General features: G+C 27.5%; 1 protein-coding gene across 2 annotated transcripts; it reads left to right on the top strand.

The window, feature by feature from the left end:
• The first annotated feature begins 670 nt into the window (after nt 1-670).
• On the top strand, nt 671-14,769 carry LOC135927509 (uncharacterized). 2 transcript variants are annotated; one of them, XM_065463528.1, is made up of 4 exons: nt 671-964; nt 1,083-1,364; nt 11,430-12,191; nt 12,234-14,769. In XM_065463528.1, exons 1-4 carry the CDS (start codon nt 757-759, stop codon nt 14,081-14,083), a joined length of 3,102 nt encoding a protein of 1,033 aa, XP_065319600.1. In that variant the 5' UTR covers nt 671-756; the 3' UTR covers nt 14,084-14,769. The 2 variants fall into 2 exon arrangements, with proteins under 2 accessions (XP_065319600.1, XP_065319599.1); XM_065463527.1 differs by having other exon boundaries at nt 11,430-14,769.
• The last annotated feature ends 4,225 nt before the right edge of the window (nt 14,770-18,994 follow it).

The following is an 18,994-nucleotide window of genomic DNA, read 5'->3' as shown; positions in this document are numbered from 1 at the left end:
TTCCTTTTGTTTTTACATTTAATAACAAAAAAAATGGAGAATTAAACTGGGCATAATTTAAAAATGAAAATAGAAATAAGCACAACTTGTTGTATGTTCAAAAACTAGCCCAAAAATGTATGGATATTGTTATGATTTTTAACTATTTCATTTTTTGCTGCAAATGGAAAGGTATAATGGAAACAAAAATATTTAATGCCATAAAAGTGCTAGTTAAAAATGGTGCTAATATATTTTTCAAAATTATTTTATTTTGAAAAATCTTTAGCTTTTAAAGCACTTAGCTAACGATGCATGCTTGTGTTTTTAAAAAGCCTGATTTGGGTGGATTTTTGAAAACGCCCTGATTGAGAGTTTAGCCAAAATAATAGATAACCTCAAGATTTGGCAAAGATGTCGAAACCTTTCTGGTACCTATGAGAAAATGTTTAGGTTTATAATATTATTTAGGCTCATTCTTAAAATCGACCCAAATTGAGCTTTTTAACAACTCTATCAAACGCTTTATATTTTTTTGTCTGTTATATAATTTAAATATAACATAATCATAATTTTTGTTTAACTATATGTAAAAATATATTCGATGATGAAATTCTTCTAATATTAAAAATTTATATTGAATAATTTTTGTTAAACTCAACCTATTTATACCTAACTCTTTAAAGTTAATAGTTCGAATATCCTTTTAAATTTGCTTATTTTGGCTGACGCCACTTGCCTGCTGATCTAAACTTTAATGTAATAAAGTTATATCAAATGGGAGAAAATCGCCAATTTTCAATGGCTTGGCATCTTCCAGCCCTATGTATGTTAGATCTAATATTGATGAATATACGAGCGTCATCTCCAATCGATTTTTGTGCTGAAATATTAGTAAATATATACAAAGCTATCCTCAATGATCAAAAAGTTCAAATATTATACAAAATTCTTAATATAACTTATGAATTGGCCAAGCCTTTAGGTAATTTATTAAAATATATTTATTATATTTTTACATTGCATAATTTAATATAATTAATCATTTCTGAAGAAAATTTTGTCAATATAAATACAATTAATTATTTTATTAACATTTGTAGGGATACTCCTGTGTGTGATTCTTATCTTAATCCCTCAGACCAAATTAAAGAAATTGTATATTCAAATGTTATGTTTAGCTTTAGTCATAACATCATATGTTATATGTGATCATTTAATTATATGTGCTTTTATGTCAAATGGCTTAGTTAATCCACAAGAATCTAATAAGTTCTTCAATTACTCTTATCTCAAGAGTGATAAATATATTCAATTTATCAAGAAATTCTCACCAAATTCAACAAAAATGGTGGATATGAAAATAATTGGCAATTTATCCTTTGGTAAATTTTATAACCTTTTTAATTGATAAGTTTTATTTCATACATGCACTGGTACTTAATATTTAGCCAATGTTCATGGTATAGTCCATTTCAATATTGGCCAATATTAATATGATTAACCTTCATAAGTTTTTAAATAAAAAAAAATTTTAGTGTTTAAAGCTATTATAGAAAATTTTTATTTACTATGCTCTAAATAATTAGAAAGAACTAAACTATGAATCTACAAAAACTATTAATTGTTAGGTAAATTGCAAATTGAGAAGACTAAACTGAATTAAGCAAATTTAGATTAGTAAACTATGAATTGAGCAAATTAATCTTAGATTGAGATAAATAAACTGTAAATCAAGCAAATTAATATTTGATGAAACTACAAATTGAGCAAATTAATGTTAAATCTAAGTTGATTAAACTACTAATCAATTAAATTAATGTTAAATTGAGGTAAATAGACTACAAATTGAGAAAATTATTATTTTGATAAACTATGAATCAAGAAAATGAGTGCTAAATTAAAATGACTAAATTGAATTGAGCAAATGTAGGTGCTTGAAAGTGCAAGGTGACCAAACTTCCCAAATTTATTTTAACATTTAAAATCATGTGTTTATAGAGATTGCAGCTGGTAATTTTCTTGTTTATTATTCTAATGCTGAAATCCCCATTTAAGGAATAATCTAATGTAGGATACCTATACAGTAGCTAAATACCTAGTATGACAAGTCTATAATCTATGATTACAAAATTTGTGAAATGCTTGATTCTTCTTCTAAACAAAAAAATTTAATCTTTAATTCCAATTAATCTCCATTTTTTTTTACCCCTAAAAATAATATATAATAAAATTTATCAAGTAAAATCAAAGGTTTTATATCTATTTTTTTAAACACAATAATTATCAAAATTATTACTTAGAAGTAAGTGATGCAAAATGCTTCATTGAACCTTATTTTAAAAATGGGCTAACTCTGTTATTTATCCATAAAAAATATTAGGCATGCCTGACCATTTTGCTCATAGATGACATAAAGGTTTGGACATCTATTAGCAAAATCATGAAGCTTATAGGCAATATTTTTCTAACTAAAATATTGAGTGAGCTTGTTTTTTAAAAATCGGGCTCAAATGGAGCGATTTTGCAACCTTACTTAAGGTATTAAAAGTCTTCTTTTTAAATAAAAAAATTTCAATTTAAAGAGTCTTGTAATATAGATATTTACATATCCTATAAAAATATGGCAGAAACATTCTATATACCAGAGACCTGCAGGTTAGGCCCTAAGACAGTCCGGGTACATGGGCTATGCCATATTTTAATTTTTTTAAAAATATACTTAGTCCAGGCCTAAAAACATAAAAAATACCTATTCCAGGCCATATATTTTAAAGCTGAATACTTTAAATTGCCATTATTAGAATAAAAATTAAAAATAAATGCAATACATTTTTGAAAAAATTTGGCCAGCTGAAAATATAAACCCTGGGCCAAAATTTTTTTTTAAAAAAAATTTGAGCCGGGACATGCAAATGGTATTTCTGAAGGTCTTTGCTATATATAAAAAACATTGTATAAAAAAAATTATTTCTAAAAAAGAATGACTAAATTTAAAATGTGGCTAAAAAAAAGTTGAGGACTATTAAAAAAGATTACACTAAATAAGTATTTTTTTATAAAAAGAAGAAAAAGTTTGAAGTCATCTAAGGGAGGAATGGATGCTTAGGAAGTTGGATTGACAGATTTCTAAGGAGATGATAATCTTAAAAATAAGAGAATCTTGTTGACTACATAATGAATCCTCATTGAGTGGTCAATCTATAGAGTTTACTTTAATTATTAATTTTTTTTTGGAGGCCTTGCAGATTTTTATTAAAGTATAAACACCAATAAAAAATTTACATTTTTTAAGAGAGAAAAATTAAATAATTTGGAATTATGTAGTGATGTAACAATGTTTTCTTTCAAAAAAAGGGTTAGATGGATTCCCATTAATCTGGGAATTTTATTGATTTTGATCTTATATTTATAAAAATATTATAATTGGTATTTCCTTTTAATTGTAAATTTCAGAAATAACAAATTATATATCTATATATATATAAGATTTTATCATTAAAATATTTAAAACACTAATTTTCCAGCTTTTTTTAGTCCAAGTTTGCTTCTAAATTAGTTTTAAAAATATTTCTACAGAAGCTGTTACCTACACCAATATGTATTATTGCAAACAAAATTTATTTTTAGGATCTCTGTCACTCAAGTTTATAGACAATATCTAATATGGAAGGCTAAAACATTATTTTAATAAACGTTTCTTATATGTTTGATATTTAATTTTTACTACCGTAATGTCAGTCTTTGTTTGTCACAATTTGATATATCCGATGACTTCTTTTTGCAATATTTTTAAGGATTTTGTGATTAACACATTTCTAAGATCTTTTAAGGATTAAATTTTTGTCAATATTTTTTTCAGGTATCACTATCTTTCTATCAATAACATTAGGATCCTTATTAATAGAGCAGAAGCCAACTAAAATATATAATATTTATGTTTCAATTATGGTCGGAAATGGATTTAAATTTCAATATAAAGGATTTCCCAATCAAAAAAGGAAAAGAGTCAATCATAAAAGGAAAGGCCCGATCAAATAAGAAAAAGGGTCAATCATATAAGGAAAAGGTTCTATCAAAAAAGGAATAGTCCCAAAGGTTTAAGAAAAAGTCTGATCTAAAAGGGAAGTGTTAAACAAAAACAGAAAAGATCCAATAAAAAATGGAAATAGTCCAATTACAAAAGGAAAAGTGTCAAAAAAAAGGAAAATCGTTATTTTTTAAAATGTTTAAAAAAAATTTTTTGTCAATACTTCTTACTAGTGGTGTACCGATACCACTTTTGGAGGCCGATCCGATATTCCAGATATTAAATTAATATCGGCCGATAACTGATCCAATATATCTAATTTTGTATTCTGTAAAGATACCACTGGTTTTAATTTGTAATATACTTTTTATTAGTATAACATCTATAATTTAATTATACCATAACTTATGTCATTTACAGTGAGAGGGGGGATATTTTTTACCAGATGTTAAAACAAAATAAAATGATACTATTATATTTTTATTTTAATCATACTTAAACATTAATCTATGTTAAAAAAATATTAAACAACTTTTTTAAATGTCACACTTACATAAAAAAAAATTTTTATAAAAAAATATAAAAAGTTTTGTCATCACATATTTTCTTTTACTTAGTTAACGATATTTTATGTAGAATAATTTTATATATAATGATAAATTATTCATTTAAGTTGTAAGATCTTAGTCAGAATCTTTTATTTCTGAAAATAGTTTTTTTCTCACACTTTATTTTATCATATTTGAGACATAACTTTAATTTAATATTTTATTCAATTCGTATATGTAATACATATAATTATATATAATAAGAAATATATTCGTAATTACACTAATACATGAATATTAATTAATAAAATATGAAATATTTAATGATAGTTCATAGTCATAAATTGCTTGCTTAAGTAGTACCTATAAATATTAAAAAATGTTAATCGTAATTTATTATATAATTAGATTACTTTAGTCAAGAGGTAGTCCACGATAGCCCACAGCTCCAAATAATGTTGCATATGATTATAGAAATTTGTAAAATCATATGGAATAAATTGATTCATTATTTGATTAATATTATTTATTATATGTTCCCTTGTACTTGGTCTGGGAATTAATGACCTGTACTTGTTTTTGAAAACCCCGAAAAAATTTTCAATTGGGTTTAATTGTGGTGAGTATGGGGGAAGATATTCAATTCTCTCTTTATAGTCATCAATTAGATGACTTTTATGTATTGACGCATTGTCCATAACTAATATGGCATCTGGTGGTAATATACTAATAATATCCATTAATGAATTTCGGAATAACATACCATTATATGATCCTTCGATGATTTTATAATGTATAACTCCACAAATTCCTATAGTGCAAAGTACACTTACATTTTTCCCTTTTGAGGGTGGCACCTTTATTGATGGTCTAACGTTGAGTGGTGCCCAAGCATAGACAGGTACAACATGAAAATTGATGCCTGTTTCGTCGAGAAAATAGAGTCTTTCTCTGGAGATGTTCAGCAATTTGCGGCAATACACCTGTCGAATATTGATAGCTCCTGGTGTATTCCTGCGATCTGGTTCTTTCCCAGCTCTTTTTTTGGACCATCGGATGTGTTTTAATATATTTCCTTATAGTTCCATTATTTTTTGGAGAACCAGAGGGCAAATTCTCAATTATATCCTTCACCGTGAAGGTATTATTGTCGATTAGCAAATCCATAATTTGCCTTTCAATATTTGCTGTGTCTTTAATTTTTCTCCCCCTTTGTTTAAGCGAGAATTCCTTTAGGGGCTCACCAATAATTTCTGGGAATGTATCCCGTTTTATTTTATGTATTGATGCCTTCGACATATTAACAAATTTAGCAATGTCCTTAACCTTCATCTGTTCTTCCTCTGGCATTGCTAATATTTTCATTACCATTTCAATTTTATCTTTGTTCCAACAATTGTATGTTCTTTTGGGTTTAGGAATGGATGATATTTGAGAATGATTTATATTTTCATTAATAGTTGCTAAAGAATTATTATTTGCAGAAATATTAGACTGTGATTGATAATTTTCCATATCATTCCCATCTGAGATTGGCAAAGAATAATTTACAGAAGTACCTGAGAGTAAAGGAGATGTATTATAAAGAATGTGGTCTATATTAAACATTATAAGACTGAAAAATTAATTAATATTAAATTAAATATACAAAAATATTAAATTACGTAAATGATATGTGAAAAAATATGTTTTTTTTTAAAAAGTTTTTTTTTTTAAAAAAGTTGTTTAAAATTTTTTTAACATAGATTAATGTTTAAGTATGATTAAAATAAAAATATAATAGTATCCTTTTATTTTGTTTTAACATCTGGTGAAAAATATCCCCCTCTTAAATATATTATAATGATCTGTTATAGTTTATATTCAATTCTATTGCCTAAAAGTATATAAAATATTTTTATTATAAATCACTTTTATATAATAAGTAAGAACATTAATTTATATACATAATAAGTAGTGTTGTAAACGTTACTACGAAAAAGAAACGCGTTACCGTTACTCGTTACATCTGAAAAATGGAACGCGTTACCGTTACTCGTTACCATTTTACAAAAAGAACGCGCGTTACCGACTTTCCAAAAAAGTAACGGGCTACTCGTTACCTAAAAAAATTAAATGTTATAAAAAAAATATTTATTTTTTTCCGACAATACATAATAAAATAAAATTATACAAAAAGAACATATTAGATAAGATCTTTTTATAATAAAATTTTCATATATAATTATAATATAATTAAAATTCAAAAATAATATATTATAAGATAACATCTTTATGTAACAATTTTTTATTTATTTTTAACAATTGATTTTCAAAATTTTGATCAGATAAACATGAGCGCTTAGTACTCAACACAGCTTTCACCGTTGTAAACACATGTACAATTGGCGCAGAAGATGGGAGAGTGGTGTTATATTTAATTAACAAATTCAATTCGGGGAATTTATTAAAAATATTTAAGGAAATATCTTTATTTTGAAAAAAAGCTTGAAAGATCATCTTCACAGAGATCTATCAAGAAATTTGAAAATATTTTAGTGTGTGTGTTGGATAAAGAAACCAAGCCTGTCTTTCTTTAACAATATCTTTTCTCAAACTGGAAATAAGTCCCAGTATTCTTCCTTTATTGACCTCTAATTTTATCCAGGGCCAATCCAATTTAAATAATAGGTGAATTATTGCCGATAGTATATATTCATCATCATAGATGTGTTTGAATCTATATGATAGTCAAAATATAAATTATAAGCAATATTTGAACTGTATACCTTTCATCTATGGCTTCCAGGATTGAATCAATAAGCGGCTTACAAAACTTAAAATTATAAGCCAATTTTTTAAGTTTTGATATTATAATGGTTATAGTGGGAGTGAGATATCCCAAATGCATATTTTCTTCGCTCTCTAAAATTGAAAGAGCCGTAGCTATCGAATACATGGTTAAATAATAAGATGCTATATATATAGTATTTTAATAATAAAATCTATAAAGAAATTTAAATAAATTATTTTAAAATCATTTCATGTTTAAGTTTTTATATGCTTAAAATAATTATATATTAATTCATTCTTTACCTTCAAATGTTTTTTTAAGTTTGAGCTACTTGACATTGACGTTGAAATATTTGCGTTGGGACATAATTTACATTTACAAAGTGTAAACTTGGTAACCATTAATTTTCTTAATTGGTTTATAATATAATTCAAATCGGGGCCAGGGAAGGGTTAAATCTTCTTCATCTGAAGAAGTAAGTACTATGGACATAATATTCTTTTAAAATAAATTATAAGTTAATTAATAATATCATTATATTTACTTTGAATTTTGATAGAATATTAATTTCGACTGATAATTTAACAATGAGAATTTTAAAAAAAATGTTGGAAGTGGTTGATATGAATTAAAACTCGGCTTAAATTATTAATATTAAGAATTAAAAAATAAATAAAAGTAGTTTTGTAATACAATAAAATATGTTTTTCTTTTTATTGATATTTTTAAGAAAAAATATAAAGTAACGTTTTGCGTTACCGTTACTCAAAAAAAGCGCTTTTCCTTCAAAAAAGTAACGTCTAGTAACGACGTTACCTTTTGACGTTACTTCACAGCACTAATAATAAGTAATAAACAAATATATTAAGAAATTTAAATAAATATTTAAAATAATATTTAACATTAATATATCGAAGATTTCTTTTTAGAAATATCAAAATTTCTAATTTATCAGAAATCAGCCTGCGGCGATGGTAACTGTCAATATCACCAGTTTCACTAAAAACAGATTCTGAATAAATTATCGCACACTTTTATAAATAGAATGCGCAAAAAAATAACAATATGGCAGAATTTTTATTTATTAATTATTATTATTAAAAAAATATGGATTTCGATTTTATTTATAAAAATAAATGATTTTAGATATAACCTTTTTTAAAAAATTTATAACATTTTATTTTTGTTAAGGACGCCATTTTATATCGGATTGGATCGGCAAATTTTATAATATTGGCCGATAACCGATATTTTATAATAGGTGAAATATCGTCGGTTACATCCCTACATCTTACATTTTTAATTTTTTCTACATATTACATTTCTAACTTTTTGCAATCTCTTTAAGTCATTTTTAATCTTTATTTTTCTTATCTTTTCTCAATTATTTTTCTTCTCATTTTTGATGTTAATTTTTATCCTTAAATTTTTCTTCGCATCTTTATTTTTATGTCATTTTTAACAATTTTACTCCTTTTTTTTCACCCAATATAACAATTTTTTGATTTTTTTTCTCCTTATATTTTTATTTTTTGAATTTCACTTAATTTCTCTTTGGCAATCAAATTTATTTTTATTAATATCTTTTTGCATATCAAATTATATCTTTACGTTACAACGTATATATATATATATATATATATAGTAAGAAGCAAAAAATTATATTAATCATTAATAATTTTCTCTCTTCTCTTCTAAATTTTGGAATATAGGTTTCCATATTTTCAAAATAATTCTTTGCATTCTCATCAAATATTCCTCACTTCATACTCTATGAAACAAATTAATTCCTCCTCGTTATTAGGATTTTAATTTCTGACAAAATCTATTGAAAAAATACATTTTCAATGGGAATAAGATAAAAGCTATATGTTGGTAAATATTTTATTGCATTCCCTCTCCTTTTTATCGATTCTATTATTTAAGATTCATTATATTACTTTCTTCAAAATAATTTTATATTTCATTTACAACGTGGCTAAAGTGTATAGCGTTACAACCGCCATCAAGAAATTCCAATCTGAATTTTCCCGCAAGCGTGAGAGCAACAATGATAGTATAATTCATTGTCTTTGTTCCTTGTTATCATATAACCGTCTCATTGATATATCGATAAATTTTTCTTTCATGTAGGCTACATCCACAAATCAATTTGCTTATTCTTTGCTAATCACGATATTTGATTCTGTATTTTCTTTACTGAACATAGTGATACCCTTTTGAAGCTATATACCTAAATCCAGATAGTAACTTTGATAACATATTTTTTGATATTTCTACATCATCATACCTTTTTAATCATTCACATAACTTTTTTAGGGTAAAATTCAATTCAGATTTATACAATCCTGCAGGGATCCAAACCAAACCTGAACCGAACCTCTAAAATGCCTCTGAACCGGTTCGAGTCTCATAATTTTATGCTTATAAAATAATGTGTTAGTTATTGCAAAAATTTTAATTATATTCAAATTGTTTTAAAAATTATTATCAATCACATTTGATTGATAAACGTCAGTCATAATTTTTATAAACTTTAGTATATTGCCATTTTACAACATTTTTTAATATTTTAAGCTTATAAATTATAATATCTAGAAAAAAATTAAATCTAATATATAAATTATTTACATATTATATAAATTATTTACATATAATATTATAAATGACACAAGTGTGGAAAGATGTTTTTCAACAATTAAATTTATATTATTTCCTTATAGATGTAATTTGGGTGAGACGAATTTTAAAAATATATTAATTGTGCGGCTTAATAACAAAAATTTAAGTAATTGTTCATATTAAAATTAATCATTGATATATTTATTTGTTATATTTATAAATTAAATATTATTTTTAAATGTGCAATTAATAAAAATGAAGGTTAAAATTTCCTTATACATAATCCTAATGTAGGTTTGATGAATACAAAAGTGTTCAAATCGGTTTTTAGAGGTTCGAACCGAACCTATATTTTTATTTTTTGCGAACCGAACCTGAATCTTGAACCGTTATTTTTATCTGAACCGAACCGATATTCGTTTTAGTTTGGATCCCTGCAATCCTGTTTCTGATATAATTTCTTGCATTCGAGCCTCCATTGGATACATTATATTTAATTCCATTTTTTGAGACGGGAGTATTTTATATTTGTCACATTTTTATAGATTATTTTAAACATGATGCTATATTCATAATACTTTCCTTTTTTAACACGGCAATTATTAGAGCCAAAAATATTAATAAAAAAATTTGATTGCCAAAGAGAAATAAAAAAGTGAAATTTAAAAAACAAAAATATAAGGAGAAAATATAATAAATCAAAAAATTGTTGTAGGATCATAATAGGAAAAAAAATGTTAAAAATAACATAAAAATAAAGAAGTGAAGAAAAATTACAGGGAAAATAAATAAATTATTTTTAAAAAGGCAAAATAAAATTATAAATTTTTTTTTAGAATATTTAAATAAATAACGATTTTCCTTTTTTGAGTGACACTTTTCCTTTCCTTTTGGGAATTTCCTTTTTGATTGGGCCTTTTTCTTCTTTGATTGACACTTTTCCTTTTTTTGATCGAGATTTTTCCTTTTATGATTGACACTTTTCCTTTTTTGAATGGGAAACCCTGTAAATAATGATAAATGGTAATAATTTTTTCGAATAAAAATTACTTAATTTAAATCAATTTTCTCTTTCTGCTTGTGATTTGAATCATTATGATTTTTTTTGATTTTATTATATTTTGCATAAGTTTGTGATTAATTGTTAAATTTTATTAAAATTGGATTTTTTTAGTATATAAACTCTTATAAAAAATCACTTTTTAATATTAAAATTTAAACTTTTACTCGTATCAAATATTTAATCATAAAAGATCCATAAATATATTGTTATATGGTATATTTTTATTAATAATCATTGGTTGTAAGATAATATTCAATCATAATAAAAAGTCTGATTTAAATTTAAAAACCGGATTTTTTTATTTTCTTTAAATAAAATTATTGATTTAAAATACATCCTGATTATTAATTATTATAAAATATAATGGTGTATTATATATCACATTCAGTTTCATATATGATATTATTTTATCAGTAAGCATATCTTTAGCTCTCTCATTGATGATGGACTTCTTACTAGCTCATTCAATGGCTTCTAGTATCGATCGCACTATTTACAATCCGTCTCCTTCTCTTATTCCTTCTTTGCTGATGCCTTCTTCCTGCCTCAGAAAATCATCCTCCATATTGCATCTATTCTCCCGATTTCCCCTCTTTTGTTTTTTCTTTCTAGCATCCAACCCGGCGTTTCTCGTTCTCCTGCCCTCACTAGCCATAATTTTCGGCGTTCCTTTGCCTTTCCTTTACTCATTGGCTTCGACTTACCACCTGATGCGCACCATTTTCCGTTCGGCCAACACCCTGTGCCTCGGTCTACTGCCTCCTGCTGTCGACTATGCCCTCGCTTACCTGTCAGAAGCCAGGGCCCTGTCCCATCTAACCGGCCCAGCTCCCTTTATCGAAACCGAATGGATGAGGTTGAGAGTTCGAGCCTTGCTTGGGACGTATTGGATCTTTCGCACGATCACCATTCTTTTTTGGATGCACGGCCCTGATCCTCTAAGCTTCGGTCTTATAAGAACATGGTTACTAAGATCTTGCTGCGATTCATTTTTAGCCGTTGCCAGTTCTGCCGCCATACTTCATTACATTGTAGAAGGTGTAGGGATCGCTTTGAAAATCGCGTATTTGTCTTTTAATATCAAGGGTCCTGATAATAAAAATGAATATAATTGTAAGGAAAGAGTGAAAGACGACGCGGATGGATATATTCAAGCGGTTGTTGAGGAGGATAACGGTAAATTTTATTACACAAAAATAGATGATACTATAAATAAAGATGTTATGGGCGATTGCGGCGGAAAACTTTGTACGGAAGACTACCTCATTTCTTCTATCGATTACAAGAATACCTGCTTTTCCAATAAAATGATCATTGATAACTTTCCTAATACTAGCATTGATGACAAATTCGAAAATAAATTTAACCTCAGCCACGATATGATAAATGTAAACCAAATTGATCAGAAAGGTGAGTGCCGATGCACCCAAATAGATAGTCAACTGCCTAGTCATAATATTTACCCTTCCGACCTATCCCTCCAAAAAAGTAGTAGTTTTAGTACTACGTTCTATCCATCTCCCCCCTCTCCAAAACATCCATCTATCGAAATCATAGATGATAGATTTGTAAATAACTACCACGATAGCTTTTTCAACCAAATCCCGGATCGTTGCAAAGTAATCCCTATCGAGCGTGATATTTTAGCCGATGATCAATTATCATCCACCAACTTAGCCCGAACGGCTGCACTAGTTTTTTTGGTCACGGCTGCTCAAACTGGTCTCACCTCGGCATCCCTTCCAGACCATGTCAAACTAGATCGCTTGATTCGTAACGCTGTTTTGGTAGTCCTAGCCTGTTTACATCACGTTCAGGATATGTTGGCTACTCGACTCGCCACCCTATCGCTCGGGTTTCCTCCTATGGCACCCTCTCATTTTTTTGAGAGAATTTGTAAATACATATCGGCACCCTTAATATCTTTGGGTATCGCTATTCTTGGCTTTAAGGTTAATTCCACTCCTTTTTCATTTTTAAAATGGGCGAGTAAACCTTTAACCCTTTTTAGCTCACCATTATTACCACCTTTTGCCACCTTATTCACGATGCTCACCCTACTTTTTGCCATCCCAGCTTGGATAGCGTGCCATTTTTTGCGAACGCATCACTCTATATTAAGACAACAGAACCGAGAGATACCTACCTTGGACGATTCCTCTCTTATTTTTTATTTCCCTCCTACATCTAAAGTCTTGAACACTTGGCTAGTGTCCGTTACGGTGCTTTGCCTGGAACTATGCGTCAAAACCATCCTGACTCTTATACTCTTTACAATCAACAGAGGTGCCTTAAGTAGACCACTCTCTACAGAAACAGAGGAGGACTCTGATTACACTGCCCGGAGAAGTAGTAAGGAGTCATCGAATTTTAAGCGAACGACCAAAACAACCCCTTACTTTGAGTTGAGCAATTTTAAAATGCTAGATCATACATCTTTCGCTAAAGTTCCTTTGATCAGTGTTCAGGATTCGGAACCTTCTCGGGGATTCCTTACTCCCTTGGATTTTATAAATTCTACAAATCTCGACAAACAGAAACCATATCTCGAATTAAATCGTAACCCATATCCTGTCCCCTCTTCCATTCCCACATCCTCTGACCCTTCCGATTCCTCGGACGTAGCTTCGAACGATCTTTCCTGCTCCACGGAAACGTACATTTGGTACGCCACAGCGTTCGGAGACTGTCTTGAAACATGTTGTGCCCTTGTACTCACCCTCAATTCTCTCTGGATCCTGATTTTTGAAATCGATTCAGGAGGGAGTTCATGTGTCAGAGCGGCTACCACCCTCCTCAATTTCTACTTTAACTGCTGGTTAAAGGGTGAGCGAGGCCTTTCGACACTCGTTCGACGTTGGCGGGCTCCTGATATTTTAGACGGGCTGATTTCTAAAACCGGTCTATATGATCCAGTGGAACTCTGTCCCGTATGCCGAGGCAAATTGGGCCATTCGTCATATGTTAAAGTGTTGACTACTTCTTGCGGGCATGCCTATCACGTGGATTGTTTACGCAAATGGCTATATAAGAAGTTGGACTGCCCGGTGTGTAGAACACGGTTTTAGTTTCACAACATATTGATTACTAAAAAAAATGTGAAAGTTACAAGCTATAAGCTTATAAATAAATGTCGTTCCGATGAAATATTTATATATATCCTATCCAGTGATTAAATATAAAGCGTTTTGGCCTACACTAGTTATTAATTTATAGGAATCTCAGTTGCCATATTAAATTTTTTTTAAAAATTCCAAATCAGTGCAAAACTTTACATGTTATTTATTTAAATTATAATATTTGTTATAAGTAGTCATTATATATTTTTTATGTGAATTATATTCGTGTATACCTGTTTTGCGAATTAAAACCTTATAGTCACGTTACATTATTAATTTTTTTTAAAGTATTGTAAGATAATTTGGGGATAAAAACATATTTTTTATTTTGGCCCTTAATTTTTTCTCAATATATAAGCTTGTCGAGGCACCTACATTTTTTTAGCCCAAAATTTAAGACCAATCTAGTTATAACAATTTATTAGTATTTTTAAAATATTAATATTCTCTCGCTTTTAGCTTACCATCGTAAATACCATTATATTACTTAAACACAATAATTCAGGGTTCATGTAAATTTATATTGTACATTTATCCAATTAAATCAAAAATATTGTAATATTTTTAAGATAAAGATATTATATATATTATATTATATATACTTTTAAAATTATATAACAATTATGACCAAAAAAAAAAATTTTTTTTTCAATTATATATAGAGATATTATAAAAAAATTTAATAAAGTTTCATTTAGATTTTTAAAACTTAAAAATATATACTATTTTAAGGTGCTCTTCTCTAGGGTTGAGAAATTTTTTTTTATCTAAGAGCCTAGATATTTTAGTAAAAAAATTTTTTTTAAAGAAATAAATACTATATTCTTTTTCAATAAAAAAAGGTGTATTTAAAATACAAGATTATATTAGATAAATAATTTTGAATAGTCAAAATATAGAAATAAAAATGTTCAAGAATTAATATATTCATTTATATTTTGTGAAAAAAATGGGTGAATAAATTCAGGTAGAAAATGGAACAAAATTTTCTGTATTGTTTCTAAACATCGTGTTATTTAGTAGGTTGATTGCACATTTTTAGACGCCATTACTTGGTTTGTTTAAACGGTGGCCCACTATTGATTTAAGCGACAATGTTAACTATTCTTTTCAAGTTATCTTTTTAGGTGATATCTTTAACCTTCAAAAGGGAAATAATCAGGGTAAAAATGCATACTTAAAATTGATTACGAGAAAATTACCAAGTGAATATAAGAAGTTATATAAAGAAATTCTGAACCCATATTTCTTATTAAAATGAATTTCATCGGTTTAATTAATCCTTCACAGCACAGGTGAGACTATATATAAATATAATAACCATTTAGGTAAGAAAAAAATAAGTTATTTAAAATAATGTCTATAAAAATGAAATAATCACAAATATGACAAATCCTAAGTCTAGGAAGTAATTACGAGATAAAATGTAATTTGATCTCCTGGTCTTTGAAGGAGATTCAAAAAATGTCTACCTTGCTATCCACAATTTAAAGGGCAATTATTTTTCCATTTGAAACCCAGGGCTTGTCTTTCGAACTTGGAAAAAAGCACGAGACTTGGCATAGATTTTAGAATTAGTGCTTTCAATTAGCTAATTTTAACGGAGTTAATATAAAGATTTTCCATAATATAAAAAGCAAAATAAAAATAACCGAGAAATTAAAAACACCTAATCGAGAAAATTAATTTTGGAGGGGTGGAGCTTCAAAATTTTTTAATAACCCCCCACCACCCTTCTGCAGCCAAGTATAATGAAGATGATAAATACATTATATATTTTACCAAGGGAAATTTCAATGTATCAATATGCAGGACACCCGGACATATGGGAGTTTGGAGGAGGCCTCCAATGATAAATCCTTGCTTAACCACGGTTTACCATACAAGGATGTTGGCAAATACACAACCCACACTTTCCCCATCAACATTTTTAATGCAAAAAGTCATCACAGGTCCCTCAAAAGATAGAGAGTTCGTATTCATGATTACTATCTCTAAATTTTTTTTAACATAATTGCTAATATTTTCATTTAATCCAATATAAAATCTTTGTGAATATGGGCAAAGGAAGACAAATAAAGATGTAATTTTTTTTACTAAATACATCTTTCAATTGCGAAAATTTCTTCATTTCATAAATACCTTTAACATTTATGCTTCTACACAAAGATTGCACACTATTTATAAATCTTTGTTCGCCAAAACTGTTGAAACAAATTATAATTTAATCAATTATAGAGCAATATACTTCAGCAGTATACGGATTTGCCGGTGTTCTGTTTGTATTTATCACTATACATCTTTCTTGTTTTACTTATTCCATTTTTTAGCATTTGATTTTGCACACAGATGCTATCGGGAAGCTATCAGGAATCTGATCCATAGCGATATTTTGAATGAATGTGAAGGGAATGATCGATATAGAAGAATTAGCATCGTATTTTGCAAACTGATTAGAAATCTAAATGGACATAATAAAATCTGCCCACTTATTTCAAAATTATCCAAAGAGTTGGAGTCTAAACATTCTAAATTTGAGCAAATACTCAATAAAGGATATAATGTATTGGCCTCAAACGATTTATCATTAATTATATCTTGGACTTTGAGTGTTTTTATCATTTTTTGATATAAATCCAAATAATCCCACAAAAATTTCCATGATTTAATTTCATTTTTCAAAATTGCTTTCACTGTGGTCTAATCCTATGTAGGATAAGTTTTGTTTACCTAAAAAAATGTATTATCTAAAATATTTGTTTTGTTATATGGGTATTATTGCTTAATCTGTCAATTCTTTTCATTTATTAATTTAAAACCAATTTATTTTTATAATGAATTATAAAATAAAAGCTAGAATAAATTAATCAAATATTAAAACTTTCATTTAAAAAACGCATTTTATTTTGATAAAAAAAACCATAAATTAAATATCTAAACGTTATGCCTCATACATACCTCAAGATGTGTTGATATGATATTCTACATGGTGAAAAACGAAATACAATTAAAGGTGTCTTAATATATAAAATACATGAATATGATAAGAGAAAAGTAATAACTTTTTATATTAAAAAAAAATAAATATCTATTATATATTTTTTACCATTTTTTATCTTCTAATCGGCCAAAATGTGGCATTTTCTCGCGGCCTCGTGGGCAAAATGTCCACTTGGTTTTATGGCCAGTCCGCCCCTGATCTTTTTAAAGAAACTATCTCAACATTTATATTGTTTAGAATTATTTTTTAAATTACATGAAATATTTCGACCACTAAAATATTTTTACGATATTATTTTTATAAATATAAGATAAACCGTCAAAAATGACGGAGAATGAGAATTTTCTCCTTACTTTTATGATTGTTACTTGTTATTTAAAAATAATATCCAATTTTTATTCTTTTTATCCTTCCCCCTTCAGGCCAGGTTCAATCCATTAAAACTAAGTGTAGCTTTTACTTGATAATATCAATATTTAGTTAAATATTACTGATCACCTATGCTTAATATTTAATATTAAAATTCCCAAGGAAGGTACAAAGCCATAATAATTTTTAAAAAATTCTTCCCAAGCCCAATGAAAGATCATAATAATTTTGGTAGTTGAGAACTGAAATAAAATATTTAAAAAATCATAATTAATTTAAAAATGCAATCAAAATCAGATTTTCATGGGCCTTGGTTTTTGATCAGACCGAGTCCAGGCCTGCAAAAATATTTGCTTTAGGCCTATGTCTGACCCATAGTTAATAAAAAAATATTTCTAAGCGTCCAAACTGATGATAATTTTGAACAATTTTCACCAAGCCCAGCCCATTATAATTTATAAAAATATTTTACAAGCCCAGCCCATTATAATTTATAAAAATATTTTACAAGCCCAGCCCAACTCATAATAATTTTATAAAAAATTTTCAAACCTAGCCAACCAATAGTTTTCAAAATTTTTCCCAAGCCTGGAAATATGAAAATCTCTTAAAGCCACATCTATTGTTTTTTCTTCCGCTCACCCTTACTTCAGACCAAGGCCAATCTATCAAGACTAAGAGTGAATACTATTTTTTAAGTAAAATAATATTTAAATTATCTTTTACCTAGGAGCCATATAAATATTATGTATTAAATATTACATCCATACCTAATATCTAATATTAAAAAAATTCCCATGCTAGGTCCACGCACTTGGAAAAATTTTCACAAACCCGCCAAAGACCATAATTTTGGTAGTTGATAACTGAAATAAAATATATAAAAAGTCATAATGCATTTAAAAGTACAATCAGAACATGAAAGTTGTATGGGCCTTGGTTTTTTGATCAGGCCTGGCCATGTCTTCAAAAAAAAATTTCAGACCAATGTCTAGCCCATGTTTAAAATTAAAAAAATTTCAAGCATCTAAGTCCTTAATAATTTTGAAAAATTTTTCCCAAGCCAGGTCCAAGCCCATATTAATTGTGAAAAATATTTCCCAAGCCCAGAAAAACCTATAATAATTTATTTTTTCCTTTGATCCAGAAAAATAGGTCCGATGTAAAGGGTTTATAAGAATTAAATCTGTCTAATATGTGCGTTTATTTTTGGCATTTATAAAAATCAATCATCCTTATTTTAATTAACAAACCCCCTAATGATTTATTACTTAGGTATGAAATATAAAATTAAATTTGAGACATTTTTATATATAGAAAAAATAAAAAGATATTTTAAATTAACAAATAATAGGAGGTTAAGTTCAATCATAGTCAAATTATGTATAAGTAAAGCAAAAAGGTTTTACATTTAATTAAAAATGTTATGATAAGTTATATGAATAATATACATTCAACAATTATGAAGTGATGAGAAAATATATAAAACT

The sequence above is a fragment of the Gordionus sp. m RMFG-2023 genome, chromosome 3 (assembly GCF_954871325.1).
Source record: "Gordionus sp. m RMFG-2023 chromosome 3, tfGorSpeb1-WG-v2, whole genome shotgun sequence".
Lineage (NCBI taxonomy): Eukaryota > Metazoa > Nematomorpha > Gordioida > Chordodea > Parachordodidae > Gordionus > Gordionus sp. m RMFG-2023.
Note: the sequence above shows the minus strand (reverse complement) of the source record. Positions and strands in the feature narration are given on the sequence as shown.